The 24,297-nt window shown below is 38.1% G+C and overlaps 1 protein-coding gene across 3 annotated transcripts in view; it reads right to left on the bottom strand.

The window, feature by feature from the left end:
* The window catches only part of KIF16B (kinesin family member 16B), a 311,606-nt gene that overhangs the window by 32,711 nt on the left and 254,598 nt on the right, over positions 1 to 24,297 (bottom strand). For all 3 annotated transcript variants that reach the window (XM_023217818.2, XM_023217819.2, XM_023217820.1), the window contains one exon: positions 7,319 to 7,402. In XM_023217818.2, the coding sequence (XP_023073586.1) occupies positions 7,319 to 7,402 (84 nt within the window). The remainder of the gene's footprint in view (positions 1 to 7,318; positions 7,403 to 24,297) is intronic.

The raw sequence follows: 24,297 nt of genomic DNA, 5'->3' as shown, positions 1-24,297 counted from the left end.
AAGACAAAAACATGAACACTGGGATCAAATATAATCAAATATTTCCTTTTCTGGGCTAATACAGTGCTTTCTATCATTCATACTTTTTATTGATATGCTATAGTTGCACATATTTTTGGGCTGTATGAGATGTGGATATCTGTATAAAATGTGTAATTTCAGGGGAACTGGAATATCCACCACCTCATTTTTCTTTACTTTGTGTTAAGAACATTACAATTCATATCTTCTAGCTATTTTGAAATACACAACAAGTTATAATTAACTATAATAGCCACACTGTGTTATCAAATACTAGAACTTATTCCTTCTAATTGTATTTTTGTACCCATTAACCAACTTCTCTTCACCCACCTTCATCCCCTTCTCAGCCTCTGGTAACCACCATTCTACTCTCTATCCCCATGAGATCTACTTTTTTTGCTCCCACATATGATTGAGAACATGCAGTATTTGTCTTTCTGTTCCTGGCTTATTGCACTTAACAACTTAACATAATGACTTCCAGTTCCATTCATATTGCTGCAAATTCTTTTTAAGGCTGAATAACATTCCATTGTGTATATATGCCATATTTTCTTTATCCATTCACCCACTAATGGATGCTTGGGTTGATTCCATATCTTGGCTTATCAATCATATTTTTTTTTTTTTTTATCGAGACAGAGTCTTGCTCTGTCACCCAGACTGGAGTGCAGTGGCGCGATCTTGGCTCACTGCAGGTTCCGCCTCCTGGGTTCATGCCATTCTCCTGCCTCAGCCTCCCGAGCAGCTGGGACTACACCTGCCACCACATCCAGCTAATTTTTTTGTATTTTTAGTAGAGATACGGTTTCACCGTGTTAGCCAGGATGGTCTCAATCTTCTCAATCTCCTGACCTTGTGATCCGCACGCCTCGGCCTCCCAAAGTGCTGGGATTACAGGCGTGAGCAACCGCGCCCGGCCTCAATCATGTTTTAAACCTCACTCTGTTCTTCTTGCTTTCTAGATAAGAATTATTAATACACTCAATCAGAGAATTGCCCCCAGCATCCAATCCAGAACAAAGCCCTGTTTTCCTGCATTCTTCCCCAAATTATCTATTACAAATCCAAATTCTTAATAACTTCCTTTTAATACCTTCTTACTGAAAAGCTTGCATGGTTCCTGCAGTTCACATGGTTTTTCCTTGTTGTGGTAAATCAATAAATCTAATATTGCTTTAAAAATAGATGTATTCCTGGGATTTTTTGGCTGAAACTGATACTTGTCTATTTCTTTCACAGGCAGAAGTCCAGGGCATACACCAAGTCAGCTGGGGACTTCATAGTGGGCAGTCTTGCAGTCAATGACCTGGTAGACATGCCAAGAGAACTAAGCAGCTGTAAATAACCACTGTGTCAATCTGGAGGAACTGTGCTCCTTTCATAATGATCCTATGCCTCTAATCTTCATCATTTTGGACAACAGCTCCACCATGATTAAATATTTCAGAAAGTCATTTCTATTTTTCAGATTACAATCTTACAGGTTGAAAGACAGGCTGGTATTACAGCCAGAGTTCCGGTATCTTCCAGGAATCATCATGAATAAGAATAGTGACACGATTTTCGTGTCTCTATTGATTTTGCAAGTAAATGTAATAAACTGAGATACTACTATTGTTACATTTCATGATTGCTGGGGAGTGGTGCTCTTTTGCCTTCCCTTGGCTCTTAAAACAGCTCTGAAATGTACCATAAGGCTCCATCATTTTCCTTGTCATCATTATCACTATCACCACCACCACAATCATCACTGTCATCATGGGATCAACTAACATTTTTGAGTGTTTTTCTTTGTACCAGATTCTGTGTTACATATGCAATCACATTTAATTCTCAGTACAGCTCTAGGACAGTGTTATTATTATCCTCATTGTTCAGAGAAGGAAACTGAAACAGTGACATTAAATAATTCCAAAGGAGCAGAATCAGTACTCAAAACTAAGATGATCTGCTCTAAGGTCCACACTCCTAGCTATCATATTTCTTTCGATCTATCTTAATGCTCAAGCTAAAGAGATGAAAATGGGGACAGAAGAGGTAGATTTTAGTTGCTGGCTGCTCCAGTTTTCTAGGCAGTTTTGAAGAAAATTTCCTAGGATGTCTCAGCTTCTTACTTCCAAAAGTGACTGTATTATTCTGGAAAGTTTTGTGGTTTTAGAGGATTTCATTTTTTTCATTAATTATAGTTACTCTTTGAAATGATAGATTATTAAAATGATTAGCAGAACTATCTCCAAGTAGATAATGTTCTCTGAAATTAGAAACCCAAAATGCACCTTTCATCAATGAACAAAAATAAAACAGAAAACTCATTAACTTGGGGCTAATTTGGAAAGATTTTCTGACAATTCAGTGAAGCTGAAGCATGTGTGAAGTATAATGGGAGATTAGGAATTGAATTAGACATCAATTCTGCCAACTTCAAGTACTGAAGAGCACAGCAGGGAAGATGTGAGACATAAACATAGCTTTTGATACATGTAAAAAGTGACAGGAGTCTTAGAGAAGTAGAGGTGAGGTTTCATGAATGTTCCAAAGCAGTACTATTCAAAGTGTGACCCATGTTTCAGACACTTTTACTTCAATTTAACTAATTTTATGTCTGTTGAATCTATATATATTAAAGAAAAGACTTGTACTTCTATTTTGTATGTCCTTTTTATTTATTGTTTTCTTGTAATTAACTGTCATTCATTGTGCACAAGTACTGATAAGTGATGGAATTAAATAACTGGTCCTTCATCACTGGCAGTTTGAGAAATAGAATATTCTAGAAACATGTGGTTCAGCTTGAGATGTTTCAGGCCCATGGTTAAGAAATACTACATACCACATTTAGTAGAACTCAATTTGATATCCATTTGGATATACATATTTATATACTATGGCTATGTGTATATTTATTATATATGTATATCTTATATAATATGCACAATATTTAAAGCCATAAAAAGGTCTTTAAAGATATTCTAAGCTTATATTCTTCAGTAATTCACATAAAATGTCCTTTTTTATACTTTGGTGAATTTGACATACTCTTAAATCCTCACAAGAACAATGTGACATCTCATAAATAAACAAATCTGTAAGCAACTGAGATTCAGAACCTTTTATTACTCACAAAGTGAATATTTGAAATCAGCAATCACAATAAACATCTTTCCTTGAACAAAGAAAATAGGATTATAAATAAAAGCCATCCTTACTGCCATGGTTACTTAAGAGATGAGGAAAGGGGTCTGTGTTATTAACTAGTTTCTTCAGTTCTAGAACACTGCTTGGCACACAGTAGGTGCTCAATAATTGCTGAATAACTGGAATGGCATTTAAGAATAAATAATTAGACAGTGGATCTTAGTTAACACTGTAGTGATAACACTAGAAGGTGACTTTTTTCAACAGCAAAGGCATTTCTTTACAGGAAGAACCAACTCCACTCCAAACTTAAGAGTTAGTTGATTAAAAGAAGGGGTTTGTTCTAAAAGACAACTGAGTATGAACTATGGCTCTGCCACTTACTACCTTTAGTGACCCTCTTTCTCCTCCCCAAGACATAGGCCTTCCCTTGTAAGATGAAGATAATGGTAGAACTCACCTCACAAGCTGGTTGTGAGGAACATATGACAGGATATCATAAGCACTTTCCACTCATGCTTGGCCTTAATAAACAGCAGGCAAATGTGGGAAAGCCGGCACTATGTGAAGCATATGAAATTGCTGATACTCCACCATTTCTGGTCTACAACACAATGGCAGTTTCTAATGGCTCAACCTAAGTTATGCTATCTCACTGAAAATACATTAAGCAGCACCTTTTTGCTCAAACTAACACATCAGAGACTAGGTACATTCTTTTCCTGTTACCTCCACTGCTGTATCTGCCAACACATGTCTCCCAGGCAGTTGTTAGGGCTACCGGAAGGAATGTCTGGAGCCTGGGAAGCATGTCACATACGAGGAGTGTTGTTAGCACATGCCTCTGACTGCCCACAACATGCAGTTACACTGAACTGGTTGAGCTGGGCCAGGATGGCAGCGTAGGGCAATCTACCCATGTTAGGAATCTTCTAAGATTCTATAGTTCTTTTTGAACAAAAGTGCTGGGAGCATTTAAGCATGAGATGTAAAGCAATCATTAGCTAGATTCTGAAAAAACTGGCTCCAGCTACAAACCAAAATTGGCTAGGTATCAGTGGAGAAGATAGAAGGTTGGCAATGAGATTAGCACTTATGACTCAATTTATACTCCTCTACCTACTAACTTACCATCATCACATTCTTACTCCTGCCTATATGCGGTGCAATATGTTAAATGTTACAATTTCCAGCCCCTACACTATCACCACCCACCACCTGACACACAACCAATACTCCTTGCTCCAAGATAAAAAAATTAATCTCCAAAACATCTGACAACAGTAAGAAATTTCTGTTCCTATCCATCATTTCTAAAAATAAATATTTTAACAGACTTAACTTTTATAACTTGAGAGTGCCAAAATGGTGTTTATATTTTTAACATGAAAACACTTTATACTTTTGCTAATAAACTCAAACACGAGGTCCAAATCTTAGAAATATCTTAATAGAAGAAAGATTAAAACACAATTGAATGCCTACTTAAAACACTACTTTATACAGCTATATCACGGTGAGGTTCAGAAAGTTGCATTTCTGGATATTAATAATCGGTCAGATAATTTCTTTTAAGCAGACATCACATTTATTAGCTAGTGCAGATGTGTCTTACTTGAATTCATGTGTGTTTATGTATTTATAACATACCACTAGGTAAAGTTTCCTATAGGAATTTAAACACATGCACTTAGAGGAAAGGAAATATCTCATTTGTCTTTGTATTATATATATGTAACACCTACCACTGTCTCCAGCATGTAGTAAGGAATTAAATAAATGTTTGTTGAATTAAATGGGAAGTTCAGGGAAAATAACTAAGTTGATTTTCATATGAAAATAGTCGCAGGGAATTAACTCAAGAATCTCAGATTAACTTTCTATTAAAGTGAAGGTTACTTATACTTGCTCCTTGAAAAGAAGATAATATTCTAAGATTTAACAGTCAACATTAGGTGAAATGCATTAAATTTCAAAAGTAAGTGCTTATTTCCATAAGGTGTGGAAGCTGTTCTCTAAAAGATAATGCCACAGATAAATAACAGCCACAGCCAAGGGAAGAAAGGGTTCCTTGCCTAGGCAGAGACATTAACATAAAACTCTGCTCATCAACAGCTGATGGTTTAGAAGGGTTAAGTGATGAAGTATCAGATGTCAAAAGGACAAACACAGGTTCCACCTGAAAGCATTAACAATGAAAGAGTGCCCTGAACTTTGCTCTAACTCAGGAAGTTGGAATGGAAAACCAAAGGTACCCAGTGCTGTGCTCACAAATGCACGGCACACAAAATGCCCAATCAGCCATGGCACAGCTGTGCACCATGTGAGTTTAACCACAGTCCTGAGTAGCCAGGGAGGACAACAATCTATTTTCTGTTGACATATAAAAACAAGTTTATAAACCATCATTTTCCATGTTTCCAATAAAGGCAGATCTAGTTAATGAAGGCAGGGAGGAGTTAGGTAAAGAAAATAATCCCCAGTTCTACTGTTATTTTTTATTTTTTTTGTAAGATACAATCAAACCTTTGAGAAAACTTGATCAAGCAGACTCACTGCAATCATCTTTTCCTTGAAGACAAATTCTTCAGTTGGGTATCAGGATCATGCCATTCCAGGTTGAATTACTTCTTCAGATGCGTAACTCTATAGTCTAACTCAAATGCCTCTACTCATGGCTGCATCCTGAAACTCCTCTTTTATCAGAGTGGTTCTATATTCAAGATCTCAAAACTCTAAAATGCTCCTCATGGACAACAACCTCCCAGTCTTCCATTTCTCCTTTGCTCCCACTTCTCTCCTTCTGCTCTCATGGGAACCTCCAGCCTCTAGAAATTTCCCTAATCCTTGTTCAGTGGCATGAAGTGCATGCCATGGGCAGCCAATTTTAACTGGCTGTCACCAGGAATGAGAATACCTACTTTCTATGTAGCACTTCACAATCCAGAAAGGGCTCTTTCAGGACTTTCCTTATTTGACTTTATTTCCAATAGGTCTTACTATTATTACTCTTAAAGAAGTAGCAAAGGGCTGGGCGTGGTGGCTCGTGCCTGTGATCCCAGCACGTTGAGAGGCTGAGGCAGGAGGATGGCTTGAGGTCAAGAGTTTGAGACCAGCCTGGTCAACGTGGTGAAACACCATCTCTGCTAAAAATACAAAAATTAGCTGGGCGTGGTGGCGCACACCTGTAATCCCAGCTACTCAGGAGGCTGAGGCAGGAGAATTGCTTGAACCTGGGAGGTGGAGGTTGCAATGAGCCGAGATCATGCCATTGAACTCCAGCCTGGGCAACAGAGCAAGACTCCGTCTCAAACAAAACAAAAACAAAAACAAAAACAAATTGAAGTAGCAAGGGGAACTCTGGGTCTCCCTGAAAGCTTGCTGATACTAGGTTGTCATTAGCTGTCTGTACTTCTGCCCCTTGTCTGCCTCAATGATTCACAATGGCAAAACAGTGACCAATAAGCAAGGACCAGCCATGATCATGCTTTCACCATTCTTAAAGAAAACAACTGGTCCCTGGCTTGGTGAAAAGACTCAGCCTCATTAGCATCTCCAACCAAATAAGCAACTATATCCCGAAAAAGAAACACAAACCAGATAAAGCAGTCAACAATGTGCACTGGCAGTGAGGCAGTCCGAAAAACAACAGTTGTGTTAAACCAGAGTTCTACATGTAGTTGGCTTGGAAGATCAAGTTAAAATAAGTCGAATGAAACCTACCCATGACTAAAATAGGTATGTGTCTTTTTGCTTCCAACTCTCTTGAAAAAGCAACAATGATGTAATACTATAAATCTTCAGTTAATTAATTCCAAGATTTTGCAGCAAGCTTTGTACTCTCATCCTGTATCACATACCATCTGTCTATGGTGAATATTTAGTTCTCACTCACATCCTGCTTCCTAACCCTTAGAATAAATGTATCTTCTTAAAAATAAGAAAAATGTTCCGCTAGACCAGAGGAAGATAAGGACTTGTATTTTAAACAAGCTGATATCATATCTTCATAATCTACTGCTGCCATCTCCTGTGTTAATGAGGCAGCACCTTCACACTTGTGAAGAAATGTAATAGTACTTAACAGAAACAATTCTTAATGGTCAGATGGCACATTTTCTACATACATAGAGGAAAAACAGCTTAATTCTGTTACCTCTAAGTGACTTCGTCTCTCAGCAATCACACGTTCATCCTTATTTCCAAATAGTTTCTTTGGAGGAAATTCAAGGGCAGCAAGCTGAAAAAGACATTTTAAAAGACATGCATTAACACCACACCTATTAATTGTTGCGCTATTATTAATCTATTATTTGAAATCTCTTCCATGGGGTGAAAATAAAGAGGCTGAAAGTTTAAAGATAGTGGGTTCTGCTTTGCTTTATCACCAACTGTGTGACCTTCAACAGATGAAGCAACCTTGGTTCAGATTCCCCAGTGGTCAAATGAGAAGACAGGACAATGGGAACTCCACGGAAGAATGAAACTGATTCTCAACATTCTGTCTCAGATGACATATCAGACTCTGTGCCAGGTGGTGTTTTACACTTTTTGTTTTTTAAAACATGTTTGTTCTTCTTTCAGTCCCCTTTTTTAACTAGAATTCAATTAGTTTTGTGTTGAAATAATAATTTGAAAATTCAACCTATACACTACCTGAACATTCTGTAAAATCGTTTTCAGACAATTGCTAAGGTTCTCTAAATATTCAGTACTGTCTTTTCAGTTACCACTGCGAATGAAGATTGCCCATGTGAAAAAAAGGACTTCTCTCTGCATCTTTTCACCTTGCTTCCTAAAAGTGAAGGTTCAGATTTCGTTTTAGCCTGATCTTAGCATTTCATAGTATTTCTCTTATGCTTTCCTTCTTGAACGTACAAAAATTATCAACAATAAGTTTTACTACAGATTCCCAGGCAAGAGAGGATTATATAATCTGGCGAGAATCCGACTAGCCAGTGTTGCCTTGGCTGAATAAATGCTAAGGAGCAATAATTGCTGCAGTTGCAGAATTCACTATTTCCTTCCTTTCTCAATTTGTTGGGACCAGACAAATTGAAGCCAATGAAGCATTACCAAGAAAAAAATGAGCATTTCTTCCACAATGTAGGGCACAATATGTCACAAAATTCCAATTTTATGCCTATGCAAATCACTAAGTTGATTTAAATTTATATTGCCACAGTGGGAGTCAAAAAATTAAAGACTAGCATCTGTATATATAATATTTTTAAAACATAGTATTAAAGTATAATATACATACAGAAAAGTGCACATATCACAAGGGAAGAACTGGATGTGTTTTCAAAATCTGAACACGCTGTGTAACCAGCACTCGGATCAAGAAACAGAACACTGCCAGCACCCCAAGAACTGCACTTGCTCCCTTCCAGGCACTTCCTCTCACCCCTACAAAAGTTAATGCAGGCCTGACACTATGACAATAGCATTGTTTGTTTTTTTCCTACTTTTGAACTTTATGTCAAAGATATCATACAGTATGAACTCTTTTGTGTCTACCTCCTTTTGTTCAGCATCATGTTTGTGAGATCCAACCATGCTGTTCTGTGTAGCAACAGTTTGCTCATTTTTATTGTGGTACGGGATTCCACTATGTGAACATTCCATAATATATTTGTTCATTATCTTGCTGTTGGGCTTGTTAGCTTCCAGTTTTTGGCTACTAGAAACTGTGCTGCTATGATCACTTTCCTATAAATCTTCTGAGAAACATATGTACATATTTCTGATGGTCATACTCTTAAGTGTTGGAAATGCTGGGTTATATAGTGTGTGTGTGTGTGTTCAGCTGTATTTGAAACTAACAAATGGTTTCCAAAACAGTTTTAGTAACTGACACTCCTATCAGAAGTGACTGAGAGATGTGGTTGCTCCAGATCTTCACCAGCACTTGGTACTACGGTCGTCCTTCTTAGCAGTGCTGGTGGGTCATGTCCATTGTGGTTCACATTTGCATTTCTCTGCTGACTGATGTTGTCAAACATCTCTTTACCTGCTCATTGACGTCTGGTTAGTCATTTTTACGAAGTGTCTGTTCAACTCTTTTGTCCATTTTTAAATTCGTTGTGTGCCTTTTCCTTAAGTAAGAATAACCTGCCTTTTCACTCTCTTAAAGTTGTCTTTGATGACTTTATAGCCTGTCTTAAAAGTTGACTGAAGTTGGGCAGATGTTTCATTCCCCCTAGTGTTCTTTCTACCAAAGCAGAGAAACCTTGGAATGGGTTGAAGGTAACACCAAGGGATGGGTTTCCCCATCTCTGTTTCTCACCAAGGTTTAGTTGGTTGACATCCAACTTTAAAATCAGTTGAAGGTAAAGTGAAAGACCATGGGCACTGAGGCAAGACAGACCCTGTCTGAATCTTGGCTTGACCACTAACCAGCTTACCAGCTACATTTCTCTGAGCCTGAGCATTCTCTGCTGAAATAAAACCATAGAAAATGAAACCAAACTTTAAAAGGGTTCCATGAAGATTTAGTGAATGGATGTTAGCTATATTATTAGCTGTTAGCGATCTGGTAATTACTGAGCAAGTGGCACGCCCACATTCCCGTGTGGCCTCTCTGCATCCACTGGGAAGCCGTGGTGACGTGGCTTCAAGGAGCAAAGGGTTTTCCGGAACCTGGCCTCACTGGCAAAAACACACTCCCCCCATGTTGCAGCTCAGAGAAGACAGGTATAGCAGAGTTCATCTTCCGGCTCCCTCCAGCCTCCATTCTCCTCCAGTACAAATGTACCTCCCGCTTCCCCCGATGCTGTGGTACTGAAAGCTTGGCAAGCACGCTTTCACAGTTGGTTGTTTTGTCGTTTTCTTTATGTGGCTGATGAGGTGATGTGGTTTCTGTCAGGGGAAATTTATAGTCACACTCACATGATCAATCAGAAATCGTGCAATAAAAGGACTTTAGGCAGTGGAAGTGGGGAGGGAGCAAGCATTCACTTCTCCTCCTAGTCAATAGTGGTGTTCCCTCTCCAGACCCAGATGGAGGCAAGCATTCGGTGCTATTAATACTCAGCCTGTGAAATAACTACGTGTAAATTATGTACAACACTCTTGTTCAGATTTTAGGAGGAAAAGGCCAATTCTAAGTGACTTTCAGGCCTATAATCACAGGACCATGACACTCAACTGTCTGACTTTAGAGTTTAAGACACCCGGGCCCAGAGTTAAGTGACTTGGAAAGGCTCAGAGTCATGGGGGCAAAGTCAGGACCGACTCCAGGCCTCTCGGGATAAAGCTATAAGGGGTGTCTACAGTGCATGAAAGACACTGTCGCTACGTCTTTGGGGATCTAGGGTAAAGATGAAAGAGTGATTCCTCGTAAGTGTATGTAACCAGAAACATGAACATACCACTCCAAGGCAGTCATCAACAGTTCCAACAAGAGTTGTCAATGGGACCTTGCTGAGGACCTGTAACCCAGTCCAGGGTCAGCACAGCAGTGGAGAATAGCAGGAAGCAGGATAGGGCTGGAGCTCCCCAGAAGTCCATTCCAGGACATACAAAGTTAGTTAGCAACTATCATCTTAACCCTCTCCAAGTAAAAACTAAGAACACTGGTAGCTATCTTTATAATAAAGTATGGGTAGGATGGAGAAAAGGACAGTTGCAGAAGTTCCAATGAGGCTCATGATAGAAATGTGAGCTAATGGGCCCATGTCCTATAGGTGGAGCTGGGACATGAACAAGCCACAGAAGAAAGCCAAGGCCATAATGTAAAATATAGGAAAAACATGCCCCCATTAAAATAATGATGTTTACATCAGAAACAGCTTCAACTGCAACATGAGTGAGTCCCTTTCCTCTGATACAGTGGAAACCACCTCCATGTCTCCTCTTTAGAGAATCCTAACAGTGCCACTTAGGCCTTGCTATCTATAAGCTCAGGTTGGACAAGATGAAATTGCCAGTTCTGTAAGTTAAAAAATGTTGAATATCAGCAATTTCATCTAGCTAAATCCTGCATAAAACTTAGACCCTTAAGTGACTGCCAGGGTCACTTCATTTTCCATCAGCTGTGCTATATGCCAAGTAGTAAAAGTATCTCATTTGATGGTCGCTGATCAGCTATACCTAAGCCAATCCATTTCAAAAGGATATTTTTCTTTTTTTTTTGAGACGGAGTCTCACTCTATCGCCAGGCTAGAGTGCAGTGGCACCATCTTGGCTCACTGCAATCTCCACTTCCTGGGTTCAAGCCATTCTCCTGCCTCAGCCTTCTGAGTAGCTGGGATTATAGGCACATGCCACCACACCCAGCTAATTTTTGTATTTTTAGCAGGGATGGGGTTTCACCATGTTGGCCAGGATGGTCCCGATCTCCTGACCTTGTGATCCGCCCACCTCGGCCTCCCAAAGTGCTGGGATTACAGGTGTGAGCCACTACACCCGGCCAAAAGAGTATTTTTCTTAAGGCACTCAAAAGTAAAACAAAAACTAGAAGTATCTTATATTTTAAAACATACTACATTAAAATAGTGAAAGCTATTGGGATAGCAGGGCAGGTGGCACAGGAGGCCATCTGGGGAACAAAAATAGCTGACATAGAAGATAATACAGTCACATTCCTAAGTCCATCCTCCTAAAAGAAAAAAAGAGCATCATCTTTATTTGAATTGGCTTCCTCAGCTCAAATAAAGGAGTCTCTGAAAAATGAGGACTCTCATGTTGACCTGCTGAATGCCTGGGATGAAGAAGGTGGAGAGCAGGGGCAGGAATTACCGCTTCATTCCTAAAATAATAATATAGCAAAACCCCTTACCACAGGTTAGATAGCCAGAGTACAGAAGAGGGCTGGACTATTATCTCTCCACAGTGCAAAGCTATTGCCTCATTTATTTCAAAATAGATCAACAAAAGCAATTCTCTGTAGGATTCATTTCTGAAGTGTAAATGATTTAAACTGCCTAAATAGTTTTAAAAAATGGACAATTTACTAAGATCAAAAGAGTCACTGGTCAGGACAAATAACCGTGCCTGGAAGACCAAACAAAACAACCAACAACCAAAAAACCTTTTCCATTTTGCTGAAAGTGCTGTTTTCTGAAATGTAACACTTCTGACAAATTAAGAATGTAAGAGAGGTTCACAGAAGACACGATTCTGAATTGTCCCTGACCTCTCTACCCATGTCCCCCCCACACCGACATCTTTTATTTGGTTTCTCGTGTTAAATAAAACGTTTAAGATGAAATCAGAAATATTACCTAAACATTTTCATTCCCTCTCAAGTACTTTATATTTACACATTTTCATTTTTATTGCCTCATTTTTCTAATAGAACAGATATTCTAGTTTTGATTTTCTTGAGGAAAGTACTGTCAGGAACAGTGAACGACAATCTGTAGGTGGAGAGACTCCTCTTGGATTTCCTCAGTAGCCTCTGACAAAGGAGATACAGTGCCCTATATTTCAAGAAATTGAAGTTCCTGAAGTTCTATATATTCCTCTCAACAACTACATTCTAAAGGGTGTCAGGTAAGTATTTCTGAAGTACATAAAAATGTTCAAGACACTTGGGATTCAGCAATGGAGGAAAAGAATTTCTTTCTTTCTGTAAGATTTCATTTTCATAAAGAACAACATCATCATTTCCCCTTATAACTTTTTTGGAGACAGTCTCATGTTGAAAAGCATGACTACACCAAAAATAATCTTTCTGCAAGCCATAAAAATTGGTGAAACCATTCTGGTTAAAGATGGTGGAGCAACGACTTGATTTGTTCCTTTCATCTTCTTCAAAAGCACCGCTACCACCACAAACACTGTCTCTGAACTGGGAAACCGCCACAGCTCAAATGATCGGCCAGGCAGCAGCATCCAGAAGACCACCACGGAGAGAAGAGATGATGGCAGACAAGGGTGGCCCAGAGCCACCCTCACCCTCACCTGCATTCCGCCCATGCTGGGATTAAAGAGACTAAATACGGGGATGAGAAAAAGATCAGGATGCAATTCCACTCAAGGAAGAAGGTGAGCAGGGGCTGTGAGAGGAGGAGCCTGGGGAAGTCCCTGTCTCCAGCGACAGAGGCAGGAAAGGCCAGAGAGCAAGCGTTTGGCTTTATCGCCCACAGCCAGCAACTCCACAGCCCCCATGAACCAGAAAACAAGAGAAGATGTGTCTCAAAGTGAAGGAAAAAATTGGTGAAAACAGTTTCAGGACAATTCTAAGTGGTCTGCGCATGCCACAGCTGCCCTACTCCTCCCCAGCGTCTGCCTCTCCTTGCTCCCACAAAGCATTGGTGTTTTCCCACAATTAGTCCACTTCCTTTAAAGATGAGAAATAATCAGAAGGAACCAAAACTGAAACTATGTGTAAAAAGGGTGAGGTGAGGTGACATTGAATGAAACATAAGCAAAAGGCAGCTCAAGAGGATACACCGTAAGTGGGATCGGCCAAAGCTACCCAGAAGGAATTCAGAGAATTAATAGTCATGTAGGAGCCACAAAATCCATCTCTAAATAGAGCCCAAAGAAGTAAATGATACACACGTTGAAAGAAGAGAAAATAAGGGTAAAAAAGAGGAAGAAAAGCAAGCCGGTTCTTGGAGAAACGGCTGATTCCAGGATGGGGCAGGGAATACAGATGATGAGCCTACAGCAGCCTGTGGCGCCAGAAAGCACGATGGGCTTGAAAACAAAAACCCAAGACACGGTGTCTCACAGGAACACAGGCATCAAGTGAAAGAGCTCCCAATGGCCAAAGCTGAGACAATTTGAAAAAGAAAATTAAAAAGAAAAAGTATTGGTAGATAACCCAAAATAGAATACTTGAATAAATAAATGGTGTGTTTAAGATTCACTTTGAAAAATAAAATAAAATATTGGTGGGTAACCCAAAATAGAATGACAGAACAAATAAACAAATGGGTAACTCAACTATCATTTCAGAATAATTCCAAATAATTTATGTAGATGTTTCACCCTCAGGAAAGTAGCCCATTATTTCCCCACTCCTGAAATGTGTGCCGTGCATAGTGACTTCCTTCCAAATAATACAGCGTGGAAAGGAAGAAAAACAAGTAACTTTACAGTAGAGAAACTTCAGCCACGTGATCAAGTATCAACAGTGGTAAGTCATACTGATAGTATACATCCTTGAGATGATATGATAAAAATACCATTTTTACCTCTGTGGTTTCCCTCCCAAAAATGCATAACAAGTCTTCCTCAAGAGTGTCAAGGTCACTGAAAACAAGGAAAGTATAAGAAACTGTCACAGTGAAGAGGGGCCTTTGGAGATGTAATGACTAAATATAATGGGGAGTCCTGGGTGGGATCCTGGAACAGAAAAAGGCCATTAGGTAAAAACCAAGAAAATATCAATAAAGTATAGACATTAGTTAATAATAATGTACCAGCACTAGTTCACTAGTTATGACAAATGTACTATACTAATGGCAGATGTTAGTACTAGGGGAAACTGAGTATGGTGTATGAGAACTCTGTACTATCTTCAGATTTTTTTCTATAAATCTAAAAGTATTCTAAAATAGGACTTCTGGTTTCTGATCCTACACACGAGGAGCTGAAAAGTTACTCCTGTCCTCATGACAAGAAAAAAGCTGAAAAATAAATGAAGATCAACAACTTTTCTTAGATCCAGTGGAGAAGAGATCATAGGGCAAACTACTGCCCTCAGACTGCAGAGACAGGCAGGTGAACACAGAGAATCGTAACTCAGCCTGGCACTGAAGCCTGCTGCTGGAGCCAGTATTGGTAGAAACACTATGAACAGTAATTCCAGAATCACTGGAGGCTCAAATATAGACTAGTGTGATTGTTAAAATCTCTGAGGGTGGCCAGTCTTGAGGAAGGTCTCCACACTTTTGAGAGTTTTACCTCCAGGAGCCCCACCAGGTTCTCACTGTGAAGTTGGATTCTAGTTTTCAAATGATGTGTTCTCACTGTGGCACTGGGGGATTGAGCAGGGGAAGGAAAAAGTAACCATTTTTAAATACTCCCAGAGCTCTCTGTTCTTCACAAGGCTTGCTCTCAAGAGAAAGTGTTTTACCAGAACCTAACTACCTTAGGTTTTACCAGAGCCTAACCGACCAGGGCTAAGTGAAACACTCAATGCAGGCTCACGAAAAGACTGAAAACTACCCCAGGACTGTAGAAGGCTTCCTCTCACCGTATCTGACCATCACATCATGGGGCTGCTGTATCACAGGGGATTACAGCTGAAAGAACTGTAAGCCTCAGACCCTATTTTAAAAGACTCCAGGAAAGCCCAAAGACAACAACGGGAGACAAAAACAAGGGCACTAGAGGAAATTTTAGCCTCTGACACCACATCTACATCAACCAGTAAACCCAGCCTATATCTTAGCCAGATAAACATAAAACCTCACACTAAAAATCAATCTACCTCAATTCCTCTTGCCCAATATATCATGTCTAGCTTTCAACAAAATATTACAAGGCAAATTAAAAGGCAAAAACACAGTCTAAAGCTATTCTAAAATGAAAAAAAAAACTTTAAAAAAATCAGTGCCTCTGCACCTTCCTTTCTTCCACAAAAAAATGTAAGCCAGCAGGACTTAACAAAGAAATGGAAGAAACAAAAACATGATGGGAATGAAAGCCCCAGTAGAAGGAACAAGTGCAGAACAAGCACAATAAAAAGAGATTAGTACGTAGCACACAGAGTTGAGAAAATAACAACACAAAATAAAATGTGATAAAGAAATGTGACCCAAAAAGTTTCTATCTAACCAAAGGGTCTTTCAAGTGCGCAGGCTACAAATACACATTCTCAAGCAGATAAGAACTCAGATAAAACACATCCAGATGCATCTTTCAAAAACATACTGAATGACCAAAAATATCCAACCATGAGATAGCACAATGTAAAGATCTCAGAATATAACTTAAAAAAATTGGGAGGTGGGAGAAAATAAAGTTAATTTTATCTCTGTTAGAAGAGTCAATTGGTAAATTTATAAAATGGAAACACATCATTTGAAAACTAGTGACCTTAACATTTCAATTTTAAAAGTAATCTTAAAGTCACATATATTTTAGAGACAATATATCATGTGGTGAAAAAAATTTAATTTGAAGTTCAGCAATTTCTTCAGTTTTCATTTTCTTTCACTTCTGTTCAAGTAAAATTAAATGTAATGTTTATACTTAAAAATAGCATATCCAGAATAAACACAATGTCATAAAGTTGTTTCACTCTTTTTCCCTATTCTTCGATTTTGAGTTCTTTTTTGTCAATCTATATCTCCATTCTCTTATCTGTGCCTATTCATTTTGACACTTAAAACAATGTTCATTAAATGGTAACATTAATTATATTTATAGAATCATTTTGGGATAATCTTGCCTTTTTTCTTGTATTTCCTTGTATTATGTAAAATTTTTATAAATGAACATGCATTTTTATAGAAACAGTAAAAAATGATTATTCTTTTTACAAATTTAATGGAAGAGTTAAATTAACACCATATGTCTTTTTCTTTTAATAACCTAAGATTTGGGGCAATTGGATTTCAAGTCTCAGCTCAGCAAATAGCTGGTTGTATAATCTGGAGCAATGTATAAAAACTTCTCTAGTTCCTACTTTCATCATCATGAAAATGAAGAAATTGAACCAAGATGTTTAAGTTTCATTTCAGTTCTGAAATTCTATAACTCAGATGCTGATGATTAAAATCTCCCTACACAGTGTTAGAAGTAACACTGTAGACATCATGGAGATATTTTACCTATTATTTTGGCTATACTGCTTTTGAGGAAGTTATCTTACTTCCTATGAAACCTTCATAGTATTCTCATTTCAAGTAAGGCTCAGATGTGCAGAAGGAAGATGGGGCCTGATATAATAATGAAACATTACTTTTCAAGAGGTTGTAGAACAGAAAAAGGACAGACACAAACAGAATGCAGTATTCATGAGAAAACCCTTAAAATGGCATCTTTTCCTGTTATAGCTATTATTTTAACAGCAGGAGTGGGAAATGATGCAAAGATATTTGAGCCCTTATGGGAAAACTGTGTATTAAAGTTAAAAATGATGACTGAGGTCAAATAAATTGGATATTTATGACATATATGATAGGCCTAGAGAATGCTGAAGGAGAGTTTAACAACAGCCTTATGGCCTACTTTGTCTCATTATAAAATTTGGTTATGCAGAGTAAAACACAGGAAACAAACAAATGAGGATTACAACAACATATTTCTTAGGCCTAAGAAAAGCATAATAGCAAGTTTGTTTTGTAATTCAGTAAATAAAATATATTCAAAAGACAAAAGAACTGAAATAAAAGCCATTAAAACAGGAAATCAATAATTTGAGGCTTACTGATTTCCAATGAAATCTGCCTTTCCCTTCTTCAGTGCTTGTGAAGTCTAAAAACCCAAGTAATTAGCTTTATTTTGGATGTTTAACCAACAAGCCTCTAAATTTGTGGCTGAAAAACAGATCTATATGAAGAATTTTCAAAAGAGTAAGCTAAGACAATCAGCATTTGCTTAAATATTATAAGCTATTTTGTAATATAATTATTTTACAACTATTTGTGAATCCCAGGGTTGGGAATTATGAAAGCATTGAGGATCATCCATCTAGCAAGTTAGCTAGCTATATGTATATGTATGCATATTAGAAATATAGTCAGCATTCTCTCTGCTGATATTGTAATATTTCTTAATGATCTCAGAGTGAAATTTTCATCTACGAGTTGACTTTTCTCTTCTGGTTCCCAGTGAACTGACACAGCCCAATTTTCTTCTAAGAGTTACCAGGCTCAAATCCTGACTTCAATGTTTATTACATTATAATAAGATAGGTCAGCCAGTCTGCTGCCATCAAGAAGACATGTAATGGAAAAATGTAATGGAAAAGTTTCCTGTTTTTGAAAGCCTTTTCTCTTGGCAAAGTTCACATTTTAGTTGAGCCAGACCCTGTATTAAGTGCAGGTGGTCTTGGAGGCAACAGACAGCATAAGCCATTTTGATAAACGGCATTGCCATTACTTTGGATATAAATAATGGCAGCCCTAAAATATAGAAAAGAAATTAAAACGGGTAATAAAAAGCCTTGCCTATCTTTTATTATTTTTAACAATTGAGCAGCTAAAATTGGGCTATAAATCACTGAAGGAAAATTGAGAACTAATAAAGTCGTGGAGTCTTTACTAATAAAAGGAAAACATTTGACTTCTGTTAACACTTGATAAAAGTGTACTTTGTTGTCATTCCTCATTTACTAGTCATTTTCTTTACTCTTGTGATATTTGGCTATCTAACTTTTACCCAATTGTTAAAGATTAGAAGAAAAAATACGACATAGTACTCGAACTGGTCAAATCTGCTATAACCTGTCTTTTGCAAGTAGACCCACCTACATGGTAACTAGCAGCTTTTGAAACACCCGCACCCTGGAGGCTTGTGGCTGTAAATTTAAGCCATTCCAGCTCTTGAGAAATGCAAATAATAAAAACTCATCAAAAGGCTCTCATAATTCTCACATCTGACTAGATGGAAGCATTTCTGACTACTCAAAATTAATAGCAGCTCCCAACGCCTTATAAGAACAGCTGTCACTGAGAAATATACTCACAAACAAATACGCAATTCTCTTCCAAGTTTGATTTGTTAGAGGCATAAAGCAGCAACTCTTCAGGACAACCTAGCTGGATTAGTAAGGGAGTAATGAGCTACCTTTAACCCTGATAGGGTAACTTAAGCCCGTATCATACAATATTTAGGAACACCTCTTCTGAACCTAGACCAGAGTTTGCAACATACTAGACCCTCCTGAAATATCAGCTGACTGAAAGAACAAGACAGAATTCCTCGTTGGTGGTCAATATGAAGCAGCCAGTGATTAAAATCAGAATATATCCCTAACAGAAGCTGCTGTCCTGTTGTCACCAAAGAGCTAAAACTTAAGAGTCATCCTAGGTATAAAATCAAATGTGGAAACATAGCTAGCACTACACCACCTTCCAGTTATATTCTGTATAAATACTGTAACTTTTCCAAATGAAGTCTCATTTCCCCCAAAGCCCAGTGTCAGTTTCATTCAGGCATGACCCAGTGAACGTAAACTTGAGGACATTCATATGTGCCACAAAAATTTTTTAAAGTAAAAAACACTTCAGATCTGTGAATATTAAATATTTCATTTTTAAGAATAAATATGCAGATGAACTAACTAAAGTGTATTTTCCATTTCTTACTACGATTCGAATTGTCGCAGAGACAGACATGACAGGAACCTATCATTGCTATCCATAGAGACTTGCTATGTAACAGATTTTTATAGGGAACAGGCTTTCTTATCTTTGGTCTCATCTGGAGAATTCTGTGAATTTTCCCTTTTAAAGTGAACATGGCCATGGAGAGGGAGGTTCAGACAAAGAGCATGGGACCAGTAATTAGAAGACATGAACCTTGCCCCATGCCCTAAGTCTTTGTGTGACCTTAACAAAAGTCTTCATAGGTATTTGATTCCTTGTTTCTAAATGAAAGTTGGACTATCCAATCGTTAAGACCCCTCAGGGTGCCGGCATTTCACAATGTGCAAACAGTTCCAAGCTCATTGCTATGGAAGTTTCCTTGTTTATTGCAGAGGAAAGAGTAATAAAGTCCACATCTTTGGGATCAAAGAGACAATTAACATTTCTTCTTCACTGTCTAGGTTTGAATGAGTCTGTCATTAATTTTGACAAGAATATTTGTTACTGGAAATCATCTTTTAGGTCTGGTGCTTTGCACTAATGAAAAATAAACCCACTGCTGAATTCTATCAGACATTCAAAGAAGAAATGGTACCCATCCTATTGAAACTATTCCAAAAGATAGAGAAAGAGGGAATCCACCCTAAAGCATTCTTTAAAACCAGTATCACCCTAATACCAAAACCAGGAAAGAACATAACAACCAAAAAAGAAAACAACAGGCCAGTATCCCTGATGAACATACTTGCAAAAATCCTCAACAAAATACTAGCTAACCAAATCCAACAGCATATCAAAAAGATAATCCACCATGATCAAGTGGGTTTCATACCAGTGATGCAGAGATGGTTTAACATACCCAAGTCAATAAGTGTGATACACCACATAAACAGGATTGAAACAAAAATTCCATGATCATCTCAAGAGATGCAGAAAAGGCATTTAACAAAATCCAGCATTCCTTTATGATTAAAACCCTCAGGAAAATCAGCATAGAAGGGACATACTTTAAGTTAATAAAAGCCATCTATGACAAACCCACAGCCAACAATATATTGAACAGAGAAAAGATGAAAGCATTCCCCCTGAGAACTGGAACAAGACAAGGGGGATGCCCACTTTCACCACTTCTATTCAACATAGTACTAGAAGTCCTAGCCAGAGCAATCAGACAAGAGAGAAAGAAAGGGCATCCAAATCAGAAAGAGGAAGTCAAACTGTCACTGTTCATGATGATATAACTGTACACCTAGAAAACCCTGAAGACTCATCCAAAAAGCTTCCAGATCTGATAATGAATTCAGTAAAGTTTCAGGATACAAAATGAATGTATACAAATCACTAGTGCTGCTATACACCAATAGCAACCAAGTGGAGAATCAAATAAAGAAATCAACCCCTTTTACAATAGCTGGAAAAAAAAAAAAAAAAACTTAGAAATATATACAGGAAGTGAAAGTTCTCTACAAGGAAAACTACAAAACACTGCTCAAAGAAATTATAGATGACACAAACAAGTGGAAACACATCCCATGCTCATAAATGGATAGAATCAATATTGTGAAAATGACCATACTGACAAAAGTAATCTACAAACTCAATGCAATTCCCATAAAAATACCACCATCATTTTTCACAGAACTAGAAAAAAAACCCTAAAATTCTTAGGGAACCAAAAAAGAGCCCACATAGCCAAAGCAAGACTAAGCAAAAAGAACAAATCTGGAGGTGTCACTTTACCCAATTCAAACTATACTATAAGGCTATAGTCACCAGAACAGCATGTTACTGGTATAAAAATAGGCACATAGACCAATACAACAGAATAGAGAACCCAGAAATAAACCCAAATACTTACAGCCAACTGATCTTTGACAGAGCAAACAAAAACATAAAGTGGGGATAGGACACCCTATTCTACAAATGGTGCTAGGATAATTGGCAGGCCACATGTAGAAGAATGAAACTGGATCCTCATCTCTCATCCTATACACAAATTGACTCAGGATGAATCAAAGACTTAAATAGAAGACCTGAAACCATAAAAATTCTAGAAGATAACATCGGAAAAACTCTTCTAGACATTGGTTTAGGCAAAGCCTTCATGACCAAGAACCCAAAAGCAAATGCAACAAAAAATAAAGATAAATAGACGGGACTTAATTAAACTAAAAAGCTTCTGCACAGCAAAAGAAATAATCAGCAGAATAAACAGACAGCCCATAGAGTGGGAAAAAACCTTTGCAAACTATGTATTCAACAAAGGAATAATATCCAGAATCTATAAGTAACTCAAAGAAATCAGCAAAAAACAAACAAAAAATAAACAAAAAACAAAAAAACTCAAATAATCCAATCAAAAAGTGGGCTAAGGACATGAATAGGCAATTCTCAAAAGAAGATATACAATGGCCAACAAATATATGAAAAAATGCTCAATATCACTAATTATCAGTTAAATGCAAATCAAACCCACAATGTGATACCACCTTACTCCTGCAAGGATGGCCATAATTTAAAAAATCAAAAAAATAAAAGATGTTGGCATGGATGTGGTGAAAAGGGAACAGTTTTACACTTGCTGATGGGAAGGTAAACTAGTACAACCACTGTGGAAAACAATATGGAGATTTCTTAAAGAACTAAAAGTAGATCTATCATTTGATCCAGCAAGCCTACTACTGGGTATCGACCCAGAGGAAAAGAAGTCATTACGTGAAAAAGACACTTGCACACACAAGTTTATAGCAGAACCATTCACAATTGCAAAAATATGGAATCAGCCCAAATGCCCATCAATCAAGTGGATAATGTTATATATATGTGCGTACGCGTATGTGTGTATATATACACACACACACACACGTGTATGTATATATATACATGTATATATACACATGCACACACACACACACACATATCATGGAATACTACTCAGCCATAAAAAGAAACAAAATAATGGCATTTGCAGCAACCTGGATGGAATTGGAAACCATTATCCTAAGTGAAGTAACTCAGGAATGAAAAATCAAACATCACATGTTCTCACTCCTAAGTGGGAGCTAAACTCTGAGGAAACATGATACAACGAACGGATTTTGGGGACTCAGGGGAAAGGGTGGGATGGGGTGACGGATAATAGACTACACACTGGGTACAGTGTACACTGCTTGAGTAATGGGTGCACCAAAATCTCAGAAATCACCACTAACCACTAATGAACTTATCCATGTAACCAAACACACCTGTTCCCCCAAACATCTACTGAAATTTAAAAAAAAAATCAACTAATGCGCTCAAGATAGATGAAAAAGAGGATAGGCAATGTCTTAATCAGTGGTCCAGAGAACATCCTATGGAGGATTTTCTCCCAATTACACACTCCTGAACCCCAAGTCAGATTTACTGAATAAGAAATTCCTAGTTTGGGACCTGAGTCTGCATATTTTGGAAAAGCTTCCCAGGTAATTTGGATGCTCATTGTGCCTCCACTCATCCTTGAAAGCAGTGATTTAAATGCTATTCATCTACCAGTTGAAGAGAATGGTGTGATACAAACCACACAGTAAATACCTGGGCCTCTGATAATGTACAGGGTCAGGAAGCTGGCAGTATTCTATTTTTGTCTGCATAGCTATTTGCTATTTAGAAATTCAAGGAGGCTGAGGGCTTGGTGCAACTGAATTTATCTAAGGCTTACTGGGTGCTCCCTGTGGCTACAGTTGGAAGCATTATAATTTGGGTGGTGAGCAGATTTGCAATTTTTATATTAAACTTGAAATACTAGTAATAAAACTGCTATAATGCATTTCAATAATGGATGGCTAATAGTTGTCCAAGACAAATAAAAGGCCAATAGCCAAATTATTTTCATTTCTTTCTTTGGTGCTGCTCAGAAAATCAAGAAGGTGAGAAATGTTTCATCAGCACCAACTGAAAAGTCCATCTACAAATTAAATAACCTCTTGCCTAGTCGTTTTCTTCCCTCCCACTGGTATTTACTGGGCACCCAGAGAATGCCAGATGTGAGAGAACAATTGCTCTAACACAGCAATTTTCCATTTTTATGGAAGGCTCTCAAAATATTTTTCTCTCAGCTTTGTGGGGAAAAGGGAGCTCCCTAGGGATGTGGCTGATTGAGGCTGATTGTGCTTGAAACTTGGGGACTCTAATGACTCACTGTGATAACTTAGTTATGATGAAGACAAGCAACATGAACTGTTTCATGTAGCTTCCACGCTCATGATGCACAGGCATCCCTTAGCACTTGCTTTCATTGTACATTTTAATACATGAAATGTCTCATTTTCAAAATTCATTCTCTTGCCTCTAAGCACAGCAGCACAAACTGGCTTCAGAATCATTCAGCCAAGAATATCGTAAAAAGACCCTCAATGAGTGATTCCAGTGCTTCATCTGTTTCACTGTGAGATTTATGTCCTTGAAAAGTAAGGTGCCTGACTTAGTCCATTTGGGTTGCTATAACAAAATACCTTTGACTGGGTAATTTATGAAGAACAGAAATTTACTGCTCGTAGTTCTGGAGGCTGTGAAGTCCAAGATCAAGGTGTAAGCAGATTCAGTATCTGCTGAGGTCTTGTTCTCCACAGATGGTGCCTTCTGTGTCCTCACATGGCAGGAGGTGGGGGAAAGCTCCCTCAGGCACTAATCCCATTTATGAGGGTCGCATGACCTAGTCACCTCTCCCAAAGGTCCCATCTCTCTTTTTTTTTTTTTTTCTTTCATATACATTTTTTTTTATTATTATACTTTAAGTTCTAGGGTACATGTGCATAACGTGCAGGTTTGTTACATATGTATACATGTGCCATGTTGGTGTGCTGCACCCATCAACTCGTCAGCACCCATCAATTCATCATTTATATCAGGTATAACTCCCTAATGCAATCCCTCCCCC

The sequence above is a fragment of the Piliocolobus tephrosceles genome, chromosome 20, assembly GCF_002776525.5.
Source record: "Piliocolobus tephrosceles isolate RC106 chromosome 20, ASM277652v3, whole genome shotgun sequence".
Classification (NCBI taxonomy): Eukaryota; Metazoa; Chordata; class Mammalia; order Primates; family Cercopithecidae; genus Piliocolobus; species Piliocolobus tephrosceles.
Note: the sequence above shows the minus strand (reverse complement) of the source record. Positions and strands in the feature narration are given on the sequence as shown.